This window comes from Coregonus clupeaformis, chromosome 19 (genome assembly GCF_020615455.1).
Source record: "Coregonus clupeaformis isolate EN_2021a chromosome 19, ASM2061545v1, whole genome shotgun sequence".
NCBI classification, from domain to species: Eukaryota; Metazoa; Chordata; class Actinopteri; order Salmoniformes; family Salmonidae; genus Coregonus; species Coregonus clupeaformis.
Genome location: NC_059210.1, coordinates 32,629,566 through 32,649,010, shown reverse-complemented (window position 1 = coordinate 32,649,010; position 19,445 = coordinate 32,629,566). Strand labels below are relative to the sequence as shown.

The following is a 19,445-nucleotide window of genomic DNA, read 5'->3' as shown; positions in this document are numbered from 1 at the left end:
CAACGTAGGAGTGGCTTCGTAAGAAGCATTTCAAGGTCCTGGAGTGGCCTAGCCAGTCTCCAGATCTCAACCCCATAGAAAATCTTTGGAGGGGAGTTGAAAGTCTGTGTTGCCCAGCGACAGCCCCAAAACATCACTGCTCTAGAGGAGATCTGCATGGAGGAATGGGCCAAAATAACAGCAACAGTGTGTGAAAACCTTGTGAAGACTTACAGAAAACGTTTGACCTGTGTCATTGCCAACAAAGGGTATATAACAAAGTATTGAGAAACTTTTGTTATTGACCAAATACTTATTTTCCACCATAATTTGCAAATAAATTCATTAAAAATCCTACAATGTGATTTTCTGGAAAATTTTTTCTCATTTTGTCTGTCATAGTTGACGTGTACCTATGATGAAAATTACAGGCCTCTCTCATCTTTTTAAGTGGGAGAACTTGGACAATTGGTGGCTGACTAAATACTTTTTTCCCCCACTGTAGATAGTATGAATAACTGGGTGAGAACAGCGTTAGTGGGGGCAGCTACTGAGGCTATACCTAAGAGTTCAGGGAGGAGGAGGAGGAAAGCAGTTCCATGGTGGATGGAGGAATGTGGGGCAATGGTGAGGATTAGGAACAGGGCATTTAGAGTACTGAAAAGGACGCATAATTTCCAACATCTGATTCAATATAAGCAGGCCCAGGCCATGGTGAGGAGAACTATCTGTCAGGCAAAGAGGTCATGTTGGCATCGGTTGTGTGACACCATTGGAAGGGCGACACCTGTGGGAGAAGTGTGGGGAATGATTAAGAGGATGAGTGGGATCAGAAGGGAGTGGGATTATCCAGTATTGACGAGTGGGGAGGATGTGGCAGTAACAGATGAGGAGAAAGCGGAGATGATGGCCAAAGCATTTGTCCAAGTGCATAGCTCCGCAAATCTGTCAGGGGAGGGGCAGAGGGGGAGAGAGAACATGAGAGAGGAGCATCCTGGAGTGCTGGAAAGGAGGGAGGATGTAAATGATGCGTTGAGTGCACCATTTACCAGGGCAGAGGTGAAAAGAGCAATAGGTAAGGGAGGGTTAACTTCACCTGGGAAAGATGAGGTGTGCTATGTTATGTTGGCCCATCTTAGTGATGATCGAACGCTACTGGCACCCGCCCACCCGACTAGAATCACTACTCTCGACGGGTCAGACCTAGAGTATGTGGACAACTACAAATACCTAGGTGTCTGGTTAGACTGTAAACTCTCCTTCCAGACTCACATTAAGCATCTCCAATCCAAAGTTAAATCTAGAATTGGCTTCCTATTTCGCAACAAAGCCTCCTTCACTCATGCTGCCAAACATGCCCTCGTAAAACTGACTATCCTACCGATCCTTGACTTCGGCGATGTCATTTACAAAATAGCCTCCAACACTCTACTCAGCAAATTGGATGTAGTCTATCACAGTGCCATCCGTTTTGTCACCAAAGCCCCATATACTACCCACCACTGTGACCTGTACACTCTTGTTGGCTGGTCCTCACTACATATTCGTCGCCAAACCCACTGGCTCCAGGCCATCTATAAATCACTGCTAGGCAAATATCTGCCTTATTTTAGCTCATTGGTCACCATAGCAACACCCACCCGTAGTATGCGCTCCAGCAGGTATATCTCACTGGTCATCCCCAAAGTCAACACCTCCTTTGGCCGCCATTCCTTCCAGTTCTCTGCTGCCAATGACTGGAACGAACTGCAAAAATCTCTGAAGCTGGAGACTCTTATCTCCCTCACTAACTTTAAGCATCAGTTGTCAGAGCACCTTACCGATCACTGCACCTGTACACAGCCCTTCTGAAATTAGCCCACTCAACTACCTCATCCACATATTGTTATTTATTTTGCTCATTTGCACCCCAGTATCTCTATTTGCACATCATCTCTTGCACATCTATCATTCCAGTGTTAATACTAATTGTAATTATTTTGCACTATGGCCTATTTATTGCCTTACCTCCATAACTTGCTACATTTGCACACACTGTATATATATTTTCTGTTGTATTTTTGACTTTATGTTTTGTTTTACCCCATATGTAACTCTGTGTTGTTGTTTTTATCGCACTGCTTTGCTTTATCTTGGCCAGGTCGCAGTTGTAAATGAGAACTTGTTCTCAACTGGCTTACCTGGTTAAATAAAGGTTAAATAAAAAATAAAAATGGATCCAATGCTCTGCTTAGAAGCAGAGGTTAGGAAGGCTCAGGTGAACAAGGAGACTGTTGTAGCTGTCTTTTTTTATGTGGAGAAGGCATATGATATGATGTGGAAGGAGGGGTTGTTAATCAAGCTAGATATTATGGGGGTAGGAGGAAGAATATACAACTGGATAAAGTATTTCCTGTTTGGAAGGACTATCCAGGTGAGGGTGGGGAAGTCTTTATCAGCCAGCTACTTGGTAGATAATGGTACACTGCAGGGGAGCGTGATTAGTTCTCTGTTGTTCTCAATCATGATCAATGATGTTTACTCTCAGGTACAGCCGGATATAGGGAGGTCGTTATTTGCAGATGATGGTGCTTTATGGAAGAGGGGAAGAAATGTGCCATACATAGTCAGGAAGGTGCAGGAAGCAATTGATGAGGTAGAGCGGTGGGCACTAATGTGGGGCTTCAGGTTCTCTGTAGAGAAAACTCAAACAGTGTTCTTTACTAGGAGGAAGGTGGGAGATGAGGTATGCTTGAGGTTATATGGGAGAAACCTGGAGAGGGTGGGGGCCTTCAGGTTCCTTGGGGTATACTTTGATACTAGACTGACCTGGGCAGAACACATTGAGAGAGTGGTGGGAAAATGTAAGAAGGTGCTAAATGTGATGCGCTGTCTGACGAGGAAGGAGTGGGGGGCTGGGCGTTCCTCATTGAAGACCATGTATGTTGCATTGATCCGATCTGTAATAGACTATGGCAGTATAGCATATGGTTCGGCAGCCTGGACCTCACTGGAAAGGCTAGATGTCATACAGGGGCAAGGACTCAGAATATGTAGTGGGGCGTTTCGAACGTCCCCAGTGGCTGCATTACAGGTGGAGATGGGGGATATGCCATTGCAGATTAGGAGACAGCAGCTGGCAATGAATTATTGGGTCAACCTACAGGGACATGGGGTGTCTCATCCTGCGAAAGGGATTTTACAGGCATGCTGGGAACATGAGCGAAGACAGAACACAAGCTTTGGGTGGATGGGTAATACCCAGGCGAAGGAGATGGGGCTGTATGGAAGGGAGTTTAGTCTAACGGTAGTTATTCCTGTAAATCCACCATGGCTACTCCCGCCTCCAGTAGTTGATCTAGAAGTGTTGGAGAGACTACAGAAAGATAGGGAGGGTGTTGATCCAGCTGATTTCTTTAAGAGACGTCTGGAAACTGTGTATCAGGATTTTGTGGCCATTTACACAGATGGTTCTAAAGATCCAAGGACAGGACGTACTGGGTCAGCATTTGTAGTGCAGTTATGTGGGGTGGAAGTCAGGAAACGTATTACAGATCATCTGGCTGTATATATGGCAGAGCTGATGGCCATACTGTTGGCCTTGCAGTGGGTGGAGGAAGCTAAGCCAGACAGAGTAGTTATTTGCTCTGACTCATGCGCAGTGTTAATGAGTCTCCAGTCCTTTAGCTCACGTAGCAGACAAGACCTGCTTTATGAGGTGCTACAAACCCATGGTAGGATTAAACAGATGGGTATTCAGATAAGATTTACTTGGGTTCCAGCCCATGTGGGGGTGGAGGGGAACGAGGCAGTAGATGAACAGGCTAAACAAGCACTTAGTAGTGGGGATGTTGATGTTGAAGTGTCAATGAGCAAGGCAGAGGCAAAAAGACTGATATATACAGTGATGGTGCAGAGATGGCAGGAGCAGTGGAATATAAATATTAAGGGAAGGCATTTATTTCAAGTACAGAGGAAACTCGGGGAGGGGAGGATGGCAGGAAGGGACAGAAGAGAGGAAGCTATATTTACAAGATTAAGGGTGGGACACAGCCAGTTGAATAAGACACTAAGCGTGATAGGAAAGCATCCATCAGGAAAATTTGATTATTGTCAGGAAATCGAGACTGTGGAGCATGTACATACAACACTCCTTCAGTAGCCTCCAACTGCGCTTATACACTAGGAAAACTAAATGCATGCTCTTCAATCGAACGCTGCTGGCACCCGCCCACCCGACTAGAATCACTACTCTCGACGGGTCTGACCTAGAGTATGTGGACAACTACAAATACCTAGGTGTCTGGTTAGACTGTAAACTCTCCTTCCAGACTCACATTAAGCATCTCCAATCCAAAGTTAAATCTAGAATCGGCTTCCTATTTCGCAACAAAGCCTCCTTCACTCATGCTGCCAAACATGCCCTCGTAAAACTGACTATCCTACCGATCCTTGACTTCGGCGATGTCATTTACAAAATAGCCTCCAACACTCTACTCAGCAAATTGGATGTAGTCTATCACAGTGCCGTCCGTTTTGTCACCAAAGCCCCATATACTACCCACCACTGTAACCTGTACACTCTTGTTGGCTGGTCCTCACTACATATTCGTCGCCAAACCCACTGGCTCCAGGCCATCTATAAATCACTGCTAGGCAAATCTCTGCCTTATTTTAGCTCATTGGTCACCATAGCAACACCCACCCGTAGTATGCGCTCCAGCAGGTATATCTCTCTGGTCATCCCCAAAGCCAACACCTCCTTTGGCCGCCATTCCTTCCAGTTCTCTGCTGCCAATGACTGGAACGAATTGCAAAAATCTCTGAAGCTGGAGACTCTTATCTCCCTCACTAACTTTAAGCATCAGTTGTCAGAGCACCTTACCGATCACTGCACCTGTACACAGCCTATCTGAAATTAGCCCACCCAACTACCTCATCCCCATATTGTTATTTATTTTGCTCATTTGCACCCCAGTATCTCTATTTGCACATCATCTCTTGCACATCTATCATTCCAGTGTTAATACTAATTGTAATTATTTTGCACTATGGCCTATTTATTGCCTCACCTTCATAACTTGCTACATTTGCACACACTGTATATATATTTTCTGTTGTATTTTTGACTTTATGTTTTGTTTTACCCCATATGTAACTCTGTGTTGTTGTTTTTATTGCACTGCTTTTCTTTATCTTGGCCAGGTCGCAGTTGTAAATTAGAACTTGTTCTCAACTGGCTTACCTGGTTAAATAAAGGTGAAATAAAAAGAAATAAATAAAAATGTGGGCAGTATCAGAGGGAAAGAGAGAGGATGAGATTAATTATGAGGGAGAAGGGGATACAGGAAATTAGTTTAAAGAGTATATTGAGTAGAACGTCATTAGATATAGTATCACATATTTTGTTGTCTTTTTTAAGAGAAACTGGGTTGGCAGGTAGGATTTCGTTTATCCCCGTCTCTGGCCCACACTCCAGTACGGTAGGTGGCGGTAATGCACCATAACGTTGAATGCCAACCGCCGATAAACCCCACTGAAGAAGAAGAAGAAGAAGAAGAATAACTGGGAGCCGGGGCACGGTTTTGAGTTCGTGGTAAGTTGTTTGTCTAAAGCGAATCCTGATATATTGAATGAAAATGTTTTTGTCTTCTGGCAATTACAGTATCGTATTATGTTTCAGACTGAATTAGTTGATATACCTTTATTTGACAGGCGCTGGCTCGCCAAAAGTGCTAACTAGGACACGCCTATGTTCTGTCTGGGCCCAGTCTAAATAAAGGCTTTAAAATGTAGCCAGGGTAGAGTACGGTATTTTTAGCAGCCGAAACCACGTGCCATTCAATTTGTATATCTAGCTTCACTGTTTTTATTTGCTAGACCCGTGATTATATTTTATTAGCTAAGCAATACAGGACATCTAGCTAGCCAGACAATCAACCAACGTTTGATCTTTGCTATTAGCCTTGCCTATGCTAGCTAGCTAACTATGACCCTAGTCTATTAAAGTCGCCGCTCAACTCAGTCGTAAATCGTTGACTAGTGTGCGCGAACTCGCGCTCCAACGTCACATTCAATGACGTTTAAATCAAAAACTACTTATTTCAGCACCCAAAGAATAGCCCGCAATTACACACCACATTGTTCTGTGTAATTACGGGCTATTTGGGTGCTGAAATCAATAGTTGTATGTGACGTTGGAGCTCCAGTCTGCCCGCAGTAGTCGCCGCTCAACTCCATCGTAAATCGTTGAGTTTAGCAGGGTAACTATAACCCGTGAGTTAGACAGGTTGGTTGGCGAGTTCAGCCAAAAGAGTCCGACAACATTGCTCATCATGATATTCTCACTCAACTCACGTATTAAGCGGACTGTGTGAAGTAGCTAGCTGTCCATTTAGAATTCAGCTGACTAGTATCACAGGAAAAGTTAGCTACTAGTAGTTAGTTGGTATAACTCGGTAACTAACTGAGCTAGTTCATTTATCTTTGAAATGTCAAACGATTGGATATAACATTTTGTAATTATAGTCCGAGAAGCATGATTTATAAATTAGTATTTGCTAGGTTAATGTGAATAACTTTGGTATGCAAGCCTCGTATAAAGTTATCGTGCGTGGGGGGAGGCACATGACACGCGCTGTGTCATTGATGTCCCACTTATCAAAACAAGACCAGCTAACGTTAACTAGTATGGTCAGGATAGGTAAGAACGCCATCATCTGGGTGTAACTGTAGCTAAACAAGTGCCCTTGATGGTACAGTATTTGATACGTTTTTCAAAAGTACAGTGTGCATAGTTTGCTTGGTCTGCCAATGAAGCATACTCTTATCAGCTGTCTGTTTTCTGATAAATACCCAAAGAATACACTATTTTTCTTTAGGAGCGCATGTACAGTGTTCTTGGTGCTGTGAATGTATTGTTGAAGCACTGAATTCCAAAAGGTATTTCCTACATACGTTCTTTGCATAACCTGCGTCCTGTGTGGCTCAGTTGGTAGAGCATGGCACTTGCAACGCCAGGGTTATGGGTTCGATTCCCACGGGGGACCAGTACAAACAAATATGAAAATGTATGTACTCACTACTGTAAGTCGCTCTGGATAAGAGCGTCTGCTAAATGACGTAAATGTCTGCAGGGTAGGGCAGATATGGGACAGTTGTATGTGCACTCTTAATTTTTTCCCTCCTACAGTATGTACAAACCCTACATGCTCTACCTGAGGGGTAGGCAACTAGATCCAGCCGCTGGCTGATTTTTTGTCAGGAGAGCGAATGGTCGGGGGGGAAATAATTATAATAATTTGTATACTGCAAATTGACCACAACTAAGCCTAAAAATAGATTGTATTTGAAAATAATAATTTCATACCTTGACTACATTGAAAGACAATGGGGATACTTGGGAATAGACTTCCTAAATTAAACTCATTTTTAGCTGAATTCCTGGTGATTTTAGTCTCTTTCAAATAAAATAAATACACTTTTAAATCACTTGCAGGCACCTGTTGCCAACCCCTGCTCTACCTGGTCTTTCTTGACCAGATTTCTTGAGTTGAGTTTATATCGTAGGATCATCTATACTCATAAGATTGTCTCTTCCACTAGTGCTTGTTGCCAGGTGATTCAGAATGGGGGAAAAGCCGATTTGGGAACAGATAGGATCCAGCTTTGTGCAACATTACTACCAGCTCTTTGACACTGACAGGACCCAGCTTGGAGCAATATATGTGAGTCTCAGAATGTGAATCTGTATCAATGAATATGAATCATAGTTACTCTGTCCTGTGTGTCCTGTTGTCACCTCCTTGCATTTATGGGCCGTTCACGTGCTGTCGGAGTTATCAGAAGTCTGGAGTTCGGAATGGGAAGTTTCACTTGAACGACCCTCCCAAGTGGGCATTACAAGTGGGAGACTGAGAAAATGTTGTTACCCAAGTTGTGACATTTCACCTTTCAACCAAAAGATGACAACAAATCCATTTTTGACCATTACAAACGTATCAATGTGGATAATGTAGCTAGTTTGACCATATTGTCAATGTTAACCAAGCTAGCTAACTTTATTATTAGCAACGTTAGCTACCTTGTCAAGCTAGCTAAAATCTTGTTGGTTGAAGAATTGGTCCGACTTTAACAGCACTAGAACACAATCATGTCGGACTTACGACATCCCAGTTTCCCAGTTCCTACGAGCACATGAATGCCCCATTATTCCACCTTCAACTGTCTATCCACCTCTTCTGCATCTGTAATAACTCATTCAGTAATGATTTTCAACAATGAATTAAATATTTGTTAATGTAATGTTCATTTGTTTTTCAAATAGAAAAGTAGTGCATCATATCTCCAGTCTTGTGAGCGAATGCTCCCTGATAATTCTATCCAAATCACTAACCAAAGTAAAGATTGTTGAATCAATACATGTACCATAGTCTTGCCTTATTTCAATGTAACTGTTCAAACCTTTACTTGGTTTATGTCTTTCAGAGACTGATGCTAGATCAAACAAGTTTTGACAAGCATTCATCTGAGGAACTTTTTGGGCCAAAGAAACAGGGTCTGAAGCATCAAGTTAGACTGTGGAGGACATGCAAATATGCATACTACTTGGACACTTACAAGCTAAAGCATAATATATTTCAATAAGATGTGTAATAGACAGCATATAGTAACATATTTTAAGCTGTTCAAATAATTGTAATGTCCATTTATCAATCTTGAGAACAAGCAAGTCTTTACATTCTGCTTAGTGAGCATTCTTGATAAAATGTGTTGTTTGTGTGCCCCCTATTGGTAGCAGGGTGATTCTCATGAAACTGGCACTTAACAAAAAAAACGTGACACAAAATAAACCATTTTTCTCCATAATTCTTCTTGAATCACTAAGATTAGGATCTGTAGTTATCTATTTCATAAATATTGTTATGTATTTGATCAGATATTATGCATTTTACCCATGGGTGAAAGTAGATTTTATTTATTCCAGGTATGGGACCGCAGTACCACAATTTTAACCAAGCTAGCTAACTTTAGCAACGTACATATAGAATCCCTACTAATTCAATAGGATCTCTGTGGGCCTAGTCGTAAATATTTGTCATTTAACTTTTAAATTGTATGACCTTTTATTGTGGCATAAACACAACCAGTCATGATGTTTTCATCTGATTATCAAACAATCACTTCAAAGGGCTCCTTTACTAAGCTACCTGCGCACGTTCATCCACTCGCAATGTATTTCCAGCCTCCAAACAGTGGTGAATGGAAAGAGACATCTGTTACACAAAACACCAAAAAGTTTAATGACATTGGCGATTGTCATTAGGCCAGAATTGATGTGTCCACTGCTGTCCATGCTCACCTCTTAGTCAGCCACTCGTCTCTGCCTTGGCAAAATGTCAGTGTTCTCGTCAAACCACATCGCATTTTGGAATGTAGGCTATACCACCCGTTTAAGTCCATTCACACATTTGTAGGAAAATAATTATAATTTGTATACTACAAATTTACTACAAGTAAGCCCAAAAAGAGATTGTTATTTTCAAGTAGAATAATTTCATACCTTGATTACGTTGAGACACGATCACGACACAATACTTGCGAATAGACTTCCTAAATTAAACTTATTTTTAGCTGAATTCTTGGTGATTTAGTCATTTTTTGTAACCCAAAATTAAAATCCAAAAAGTAAATGTAAAAAAAAAGTGTAATGATATTTGCCGATTGTCATTAGTCCAGAATTGATGCGTCCACGCTCGTCTCGGTATAGGCCACTCATCTCTGCCTTGGCAAAATGTCAGTGTTCTCGTCAAACCACATCACATTTGGAGCGTAGGCTATACCACCCGTTTTCATTCGCAAATGTTTCCTGCCTCTGACATGCGGTAATGATAAATAGTGGTGTAATAGCCTATTTTTTTATAATAAAAAATAGATATATTATTGTGATAAACTCATGTTTTACCGGTACCCCCAGTATTTCTTTTGCCGGGATGCCGTACTGGACCGTACTGCTTTACTTTCACCTCTGATTTTACCACAAATTCCACAATTACCAATGCAAAATATAGTTTCCGTAGGCCAAAAAAGTGTTGAACAAGTCTTTTTTTTTTCACATTGCTCTCCTAATGAAAAGGCCAGTGTTAAACATAACACTGAACTAGTTTATTTAAAATTAAATTATAAACAATTATTTTGTAATTTCTCATTCCTGCAACAACCTTTTCTGAATATAGTTTTTTGTCATAATTGCTTGTGTATACATGTTATTTTTATGTACACATATTTGGATAAAGAACAAAAGGCACACTCAGATTAAGCCAAAATTACTAAAGTATGTGTTTTTAAAAATCTATTTCCTAAATATTGGTGCGTTATGGTAATGATAAGCAGGTTTCAGAGATGAGAATGCATGTTTCGGTAATGACTGTTGCATAGTTTGCCATTGAAAAACTATACTGAGCTCTAATAGAGAATCAGTAACCCAATACATCATCAAACTGTGTCATTTGTTAAGCCCAAATGACTTGCATAATACTAAAATCACTGATCTTAATGCAATTGACTAAAATACCCCATATTGTAGCATAAGTATAAGTACTGAAATTACGTGCATGTCTTGTCAAAAGTGTACTTAAGCATAAAAATGTTTTTTATTTTATTTAGAAAAGGTAATTTCTCCAATGTCTTTACAGGTAATTTTGGTATATTAGGACGTGGAATGTGTGGTTCTAAGTTATTTCTAAATTGAATGGCATCCTATGGACAAATGGAATAACATGATAGGCCTGTAAAGCAGGGGAGAAAGTAAGGCGGTACGGCGTCCCAGCAAAATAAATAGTGGGGGTACGCTGTACCGGTAAAACATGAGCCTATTACAGTAATGAAAACAAAATGTCAAGGAAACTAGGCTATTACACCACTTTTTATCGTTACTGCATGTCAGAGGCAATGGACATGAAAACTGGTGGTAGGCCTATAGCCTACGCTCCAAAATGCGATGTGGTTAGATGAAAAGTTACACTGAAATTATGCCAAGGCAGAGATGAGGGGCCGACACAGAGACGTGCGTGGACAGAAGTGGACGCGTAAATTCTGGCCTAATGACAATCGTCAATATCATGACACTTTTATGTTTTGTGTAACAGATGCCTCTTTCCATTCACCACTGTTTGGAGGATGGAAATATGTTGCGAGTGGATGAACGTGCGCAGGTAGCCTAGTAAAGGAGCCCTTTGAAGTGATTGTTTGACAAACAGATGAAACATCATGACTGGTTGTGTTTATGCCACAATAAAAGGTAATACATTTTCAAAGTTAAATGACAAATCTTTACGACTACGCCCACAGAGATCCTATTGAATTGATAGGGAATTCCTATATGTAATTCTATGATTAGGCCCATAAAAAAGTGCACATATAGGAGGTCCGTACCGGGAAGAAATGAATTCTACTTTCACCCCTGCTATCATATATCGAAATATGTGGGATATGGAGCAAAAACTGTCTTGAGATATCAAACAACAGTGTAGGTAAGTGCTACAACATGTACACATGGTAAAATGGTGGATATCCTCCTTTTAGTGGGGGGGTTGGTCTTTGCTGGAACACAAACTCCAGATTGTGGCTTTAAGTAAATTAAATATTGTTTATACACCCATATTTCTTAACTCCTACTTAATCAAATAATTTATGTTTTACAAAAAAATCTATACAATAGCTGTAAGCAGTGGTCCTAGTAAATAATAAAAGTTACCAGCACAGAGCACCCATTGACTATACATTAGAATTAGCTTATTATCATTACCGAAATTAAGGTTCTCATTACTGAAACGGACCTACAAATTATGTGCTAATGAGATGTGTGTTTTAGTAATGAGAGGCCCTTAGTTCAATTTGCAAGTAAAAGGAGACCGCCATTATGAGTCCGCAATCAACTGACCACATCACTAAAGCCCATTCATGTCTTCATGTTGGTAAGGTAATGGTTATCTTAAGTTTTTCCCAATTTGAGCTTTTTAGTCATTTCGGTAATGAGAAGGTCAAGTGTTGTAAAGGGGGTGTTTGAGATTAAAATCCTCGTTCCGGCATTTAAGTGAAGAAATTAAATGAACTCGTGCTCATCTGACTACTCTAGATTATGTATCATGGGTGAATACAACTTTATTAAAGAACATTTTTGAGTTTTTACAGAAACTCTGTGTTACGGTAATGAGAAAGATGTCCACAGACTGTGTTTTTATGTAATACATATTAAAGTTTAATGTAAACTTCAAATGGTATAAAATTTTTATCATTTATGGACAAACTACAGCACTGTATTTTGTGTTTTATTCAGATAAGTTAGGTTTTTCTCAAATAAAATGTTATGAAATGACATGAGAATTTAATCCAGAAGCATTTCGGTAATGAGAATTTTGGGTGAAAATTTACAAAATTCAGGTGAAAATGTAAAATGTATTTAAAATAAGACACTGTGCCATAAACAAGGTATCTTAGTCTTCAGAATGATAGTTGACTGTTGCATATGCATTATGGTGTTCTAACTCAATTTGTTGCTACCATGGTAAAAACTGATTTCATGAGAATCACCCACAATTTACATTTTTAGATACAAGGAGAATTGCACAAACCTCACATCCTTCCACAGTAAATATACCACCAATGTGCCTTCTGCTGACGAACTCAATCCTCTGCTTTTCCTTTTAACAGATTGATGCATCATGCCTTACGTGGGAAGGACAGCAATTCCAGGGAAAGGCAGCGATTGTCGAGAAACTTTCTGTGAGTGCTATTATAAAATATTATACCTGAGCATGACAAAATGGAATGCCTCAATAGTATGTCAGGAGTTTACTGATTGAACAGGATATCCAGGAGACATCCTGGTGGAATGTGCTTGTCTCTGATACATCTGTCTTGTTTCTTATTTTCAGACTCTCCCCTTCTTAAAAATTGCTCACAGTATAACAGCACAAGACCACCAGCCCACCCCTGACAGCTGCATAATGAGTATGGTAGTAGGACAACTAAAAGTAAGTATTTCTCATTCTATCACTGTAACTCAGTTGGTAGAGCATGGCGCTTGCAACGCCAGGGTTGTGGGTTCGATTCCCACGGGGGGCCAGTATGAAAAACTAAAACAAAAATGTATGCACTCACTAACTGTAAGTCGCTCTGGATAAGAGCGTCTGCTAAATGACTAAAATGTAAATGTATATTGCCAGTTTCTTAAACCAACAACTGAATCATTTACATGCTAGACATCCCCACCTGCTATAAACGAAGAGTCTCGGTTCTGTCTGTTTGATCAAACTGCATTGTTAAAAGCACAGCTAGGTACATCTGTTTTCAGCTTCACCACAGATTCAAGCCATTTGTTCACTAAATTGATATACATAGCTATGCTGTTATTAATCTGCCTGAGCACATAGAAGAGGCAATGGACCAGGCCTTCCTATGTTATAAAAACAAGGGTATGTTTGTGTGTGAGGTAAGTACTTTAGAAGTCAGGGTTATTGTATATTATGTGTCTGTCTCTCAGGCAGATGATGACCAGGTCCTGGGCTTCTAGTATACGTTTTTGCTGAACAATTACAGCAATGCCTGGGTTTGCACCAATGAGTTCTTCAGGCTTGCCCAGCACAACCCTTGACCTGCCTGTGGTCTTATGCCCCATCTTCTCCCTACTTACTGTCAGTAAGGATCTGTGTTCTGACTGACCATGGTTCAGTTGGGCTTTTACTAATCTCACGCCATAGAGGGATTTCTTCATACTGGAGTTTGATTATGAGAGACCACAGTGTGTTCAGGGATTTAAAAAATAAATGTACTCACCAAATGATGGGGGGGAAATGCCCTATAAACTGGGACAACCATGTGGTTTGTTTGTTGAATCTGAACCTAGATCATAGTGAAGGCTGGCTTGTTTGACTGGTAATCATTCAGTATTGACCAATTAACGGAACTAGTCTCAGCCACAATAATGGCATTATATGCTAGCTCTCATCTTCACTGTGGACCTTAAACTTGTAAGCTGCTGATTGTTAGAAGCTTTTTAGAACACTAACGTATCATTTGAAGGAGCCAATGCCATCATGATCACTGAGCAGTAAACCTTACGGAGTTATGTAAGCCTAGTCTCCACTGACACCTAAAGGGATGACATGCTTTTTGTCTGTGGCTCTATCTCCATTAGTGCTTGTTCAAACCTGCTTGTGCTCTGTTTGACTGGAATAGCCTGATCAGGAATTGGGGTTTGTCACAAGCATTGTGATTGTATAAGTTAGGCTGAGGCTAACTGCAAGACTGACTGTAACCGCCCTGTCCCGCCCCCGTCCCTTCGCCCTGGAAGTCTCCTCCCCAGAGAAAAAAAAAGTGTATCACGTTCTGCGCATGTGTTTCTTTACCTCAACTTTACGGACACATTTTTGTGCTCACCCTCCCTTCACATTTCTCACTGTAAATTGTGAATGATAATTCTTCAATTTTAACGGTGAAACGTCCATGCCAACCATTTGACCTCAAATCAGTTTCATGGGAATATGCATTTACACTGAACAAATAATAAACGCAACAAGATGCCTTTAAAAAAAGGGGGGTGTGGATCAGAAAACCAGTCAGTATCTGGTGTGACCACTATTTAGCTCATGAAGCGTGACACATCTCCTTCGCATAGAGTTGATCAGGCTGTTACTTGTGGCCTGTGGAATGTTATCCAACTCCTCTTCAATGGCTGTGCGAAGTTGCTGGATATTGGCGAGAACTGGAACACGCTGTCATACACGTCAATCCAGAGCATCCCAAACATGCTTAATGGGTGACATGTCTGGTGAGAATGCAGGCCATGGAAGAACTGGGACATTTTCAGCTTCCAGGAATTGTGTACAGATCCTTGCGACATGGGGCCGTGCATTATCATGCTGAAACATGAGGTGATGCGTGCCAGTGGCCATCGAAGGTGAGCATTTGCCCACTGAAATCGGTTACGACGCTGAACTGCCGTCAGGTCAAGACCCTGGTGAGGACGACGAGCATGCAGATAAGCTTCCCTAAGATGGTTTCTGACAGTTTGTGCAAAAATTATTTGGTTGTGCAAACCCACAGTTTCATCAGCTGTCCGGGTGGCTGGTCTCAGACGATCCCGCAGGTGAAGAAGCCAGATGTGGAGGTCCTGGGCTGGTGTGGTTACACGTTGTCTGCAGTTGTGAGGCCGGTTGGACGTAATGCCAAATTCTCTAAAACGACGTTGGGGGCGCCTTATGGGAGAGAAATGAACATACAGTGGCTTGCGAAAGTAGTTACCCCCCTTGGCATTTTTCCTATTTTGTTGCCTTACAACCTGGAATTAAAATAGATTTTGGGGGGGTTTATATCATTTGATTTACACAACATGCCTACCACAAAATATGTTTTTTTGTGAAAAAAAACTTGAGCGTGCATAACTATTCACCCCTCCAAAGTCAATACTTTGAAGAGCCACCTTTTGCAGCAATTACAACTGCAAGTCTCTTGGGGTATGTCTCTATAAGCTTGGCACATCTAGCCACTGGGATTTTTGCCCATTATTCAAGGCAAAACTGCTCCAGCTCCTTCAAGTTGGATGGGTTCCGCTGGTGTACAGCAATCTTTAAGTCATACCACAGATTGTCAATTGGATTGAGGTCTGGGCTTTGACTAGGCCATTCCAAGATATTTAAATGTTTCCCCTTAAACCAATCGAGTGTTGCTTTAACAGTATGCTTAGGGTCATTGTCCTGCTGGAAGGGGAACCTCCGTCCCAGTCTCAAATCTCTGGAAGATTGAAACAGGTTTCCCTCAAAAATGTCCCTATATTTAGCGCCATCCATCATTCCTTCAATTCTGACCAGTTTCCCAGTCCCTGCCGATGAAAAACATCTCCACAGCATGATGCTGCCACCACCATGCTTCACTGTGGGGATGGTGTTCTCGGGGTGATGAGAGGTGTTGGGTTTGTGCCAGACATAGCGTTTTCCTTGATGGCAAAAAGCTCAATTTTAGTCTCATCTGACTAGAGTACCTTCTTCCATATATTTGGGGAGTCTCCCACATGCCTTTTGGCGAACACCAAATATTTGCTTATTTTTCTCTTTAAGCAATGGCTTTTTTCTGGCCACTCTTCCGTAAAGCCCAGCTCTGTGGAGTGTATGGCTTAAAGTGGTCCTATGGACAGATACTCCAATCTCCGCTGTGGAGCTTTTCAGCTCCTTCAGGGTTATCTTTGGTCTCTTTGTTGCCTCTCTGATTAATGCCCTCCTTGCCTGGTCCGTGAGTTTTGGTGGGCGGCCCTCTCTTGGCAGGTCTGTTGTGGTGCCATATTCTTTCAATTTTTTAATAATGGATTTAATGGTGCTCCGTGGGATGTTCAAAGTGTCAGATATTTTTTTATAACCCAACCCTGATCTGTACTTCTCCACAACTTTGTCCCTGACCTGTTTGGAGAGCTTCTTGGTCTTCATGGTGCCGCTTGCTTGGTGGTGCCCCTTGCTTAGTGGTGTTGCAGACTCTGGGGCCTTTCAGAACAGGTGTATATATACTGAGATCATGTGACAGATCATGTGACACTTAGATTGCACACAGGTGGACTTTATTTAACTAATTATGTGACTTCTGAAGGTAATTGGTTGCACCAAATCTTATTTAGGGGCTTCATAGCAAAGGGGGTGAATACATATGCATGCACCACTTTTCTGTTATTTATTTATTTGAATTTTTTTAAACAAGTTATTTTTTTCATTTCACTTCACCAATTTAGACTATTTTGTGTATGTACATTACATGAAATCCAAATAAAAATCAATTTAAATTACAGGTTGTAATGCAACAAAATAGGAAAAACGCCAAGGGGGATGAATACTTTGGCAGGGCACTGTAAAATTCTCTGGCAACAGCTCTGGTGGACATTGCTGCAGTCAGCATGCCAATTGCACACTCCCTCAAAACTCCCTCAAAACAAATTTGTGCACAAGCTTTGAGAGAGAGAAGCTTTTTGTACATATGGAACATTTCTGGGATCTTTCTTTTAGCTCATGAAACACTTTTTACATGTTGCGTTTATATTTTTGTTCAGTATAGATCTTCTTTAATTATGTACAGTGTTTCAAAGTACAGTGTTGTTTTAAATTATGTACAGTGAGCAATTTTTTTTAGCAGATTGTGTTAACAAATCAAAACACATATTTTGCCTATGGCGCGTGCTGTGTTGGCCGCATGAGAGAAAAATCATCCAGAAATCTCATAACAAATTAGGTGGTGTTTTTTGTCTTACGGTAATGTTATACAATGCTATTATATTCTGTTCTGTTATGTAGAATACTAACATTATGTGCTCTTGCAAACATTTATTCAGCTTTGATCTAACATTTATTTAACAAGCACCATTCTCCATCATAACTGAAATTCGCTAGAGTAGCCTGTTCTCTGGGCAGCCGAACGAGTACAGACTGTGCGTAAAGTAGAGAATCCCACACATGTGCAGAAGCTTCGGTTGTTTAGCTTATCGGGAAAAGGCATCCAGAGAATTTAGCAACGCAGCCACTCCGGATAAGTTAACGGATAGTAGAGTAACAGGAATGTGTTTGTTGTGTGCAAGCAGTTTGTGTCGCTTCGACTCAGCCAAAATCAACCCTTGTCAGAGATGCATATAGAAATATAACTGTGACTTCACTAAGCTCTGTCTTTGTGTTACAGGCCGATGAGGACCCCATCATGGGATTTCATCAGAGTTTCATCCTGAAGAACATTAATGATGCCTGGGTATGCACCAATGACATGTTCCGGCTCGCGCTGCACAATTTCGGCTAAGGACACCAGAGGTGTGCAGGAGGGATATGAAGGAAGGCTGAGGATGGGGGACCTCTTGCAGTGACACCTAAATGCCCAACCTTCCCTCGGTATCTTCCATACCTGTTTGAGAAATTACACCGGATTCCAGGTGTCAATCACAGAGACATACAGGCACATAGGCTACATGCCTCCAACTGAAATGAGATGTGTTCCTTTGCTGAGCGCTCGCAGAACCATCAGTCTCGTTCCCTACGCCAGTGTTTCCTAGCCCCAGTCATCGAGTACCCCAACAGTACATATTTTTGTTGTGACCCCGGACAAGCACACCTGATTCTACTTGTCAACTAATCATCAAGCTCTTGACAAGTTGAATTAGGTGTTTTTGTCTGGGTCTACAACAAAAATGTGTGCTGTTGGGTGTACTTGAGGACTGGAGTTGGGAAACACTGCCCTACGCTAACCTGCATGATGCTGGGGAGCTTGAATATCTGAAGATGCCAGAAAATGAGAAAAAAATTTACCAACTTGCACCGTTTTCTCTTCCATTTTAGATTTAAGTTCAGACTCAACATTTCTTAGATCCTCTTGTTTTCTCTTACTCCCCTTTGTGTTGTAGCTTGCCATAGTGTATACAACTACATTTCGCTTATTTTTTGAAGTTTAAATTAACATTCATTGTCATATCAGGTTGCTCTAGCGATCCAAAGAATCATAGAAAATATGGTCAATAACACACCCTTCCCTCAGACCAGCAAGTTTTCAATTTCCTGCTCACTGTTCTCTGTGACAATGAATACTAAAGCCACGATACACAATAAAAGTTGACTTTTTCTTAATGATGTGAGCTCATCGTTCCTCTGCCTTTCTTTCCCTACACCTACCTCCTCACCCTTATTTTAATTGTGTTCTTAGCATTTTATAGAAAACAATTTAGGTTCTAGTCAGTAGTTCTATAGCACAGTGTTTTATATGATCTGCTCTGTCACTGATTTTCTCAAGCAAGATGCAGCCAAAATACTGGTACATATACACTGAGTTTACAAAACATTAAGAACACCTTCCTAATATTGCGTTGTCTCGAGGCAACACATTTTTATTTATTTAACCTGTCTCCTCCCATTCATCCACAAGTGGATTTAACAAGTGACATCAATAAGGGATCATAGCTTTCACCTGGTCAGTCTGTCATGGAAAGAGCAGGTGTTCCTAATGTTTTGTACACTCAGTTATTATGGACATAGTGTTCCCTACATTTTTTCCTAAACTTTATTTTTTGGCCAATACCGCAGAAATAGCCAATAGTGAATTGAAGGATGCTCTTGAAAATTGGGAGCACTTTGTGCCATCAGAGTACTGAAGCGTTGCCTCGAAAGTTTTGTAGAAGCTTTGCAAGTGTTCTTTTGCCTTTTTTATTTTTGATTTTTTTACAGCAATTATGGTTGTATACACTCCTCTCAATATGTATTTGGACAGTGAAGCTCTATACTCCAGCATTTTAGATTTGAGATAGAATGTTTCATATTAGGCAACAGTACAGAATGTCAGCTTTTATTTGAGGATATTTTCACTGTGTATATAGTCCCCACATTTGAAGAAGTCAAGTATTTGGACAAATTCACTTACAGTATATTAAAGTAGTCAAACGATGAGAATTTGGTCCCATATTCCTTGCACACAATGAC

At 41.0% G+C, this 19,445-nt stretch overlaps 1 protein-coding gene across 1 annotated transcript; it reads left to right on the top strand.

The window, feature by feature from the left end:
- Nucleotides 1-5,473: 5,473 nt before the first annotated feature.
- On the top strand, nucleotides 5,474-18,607 carry LOC121531875 (nuclear transport factor 2). The gene is made up of 5 exons (XM_041837400.2): nucleotides 5,474-5,554; nucleotides 7,564-7,685; nucleotides 12,670-12,741; nucleotides 12,894-12,992; nucleotides 17,668-18,607. The coding sequence occupies exons 2-5, from the start codon at nucleotides 7,587-7,589 to the stop codon at nucleotides 17,779-17,781; spliced, it is 384 nt and encodes a 127-aa protein (XP_041693334.1). The 5' UTR covers nucleotides 5,474-5,554; nucleotides 7,564-7,586; the 3' UTR covers nucleotides 17,782-18,607.
- The last annotated feature ends 838 nt before the right edge of the window (nucleotides 18,608-19,445 follow it).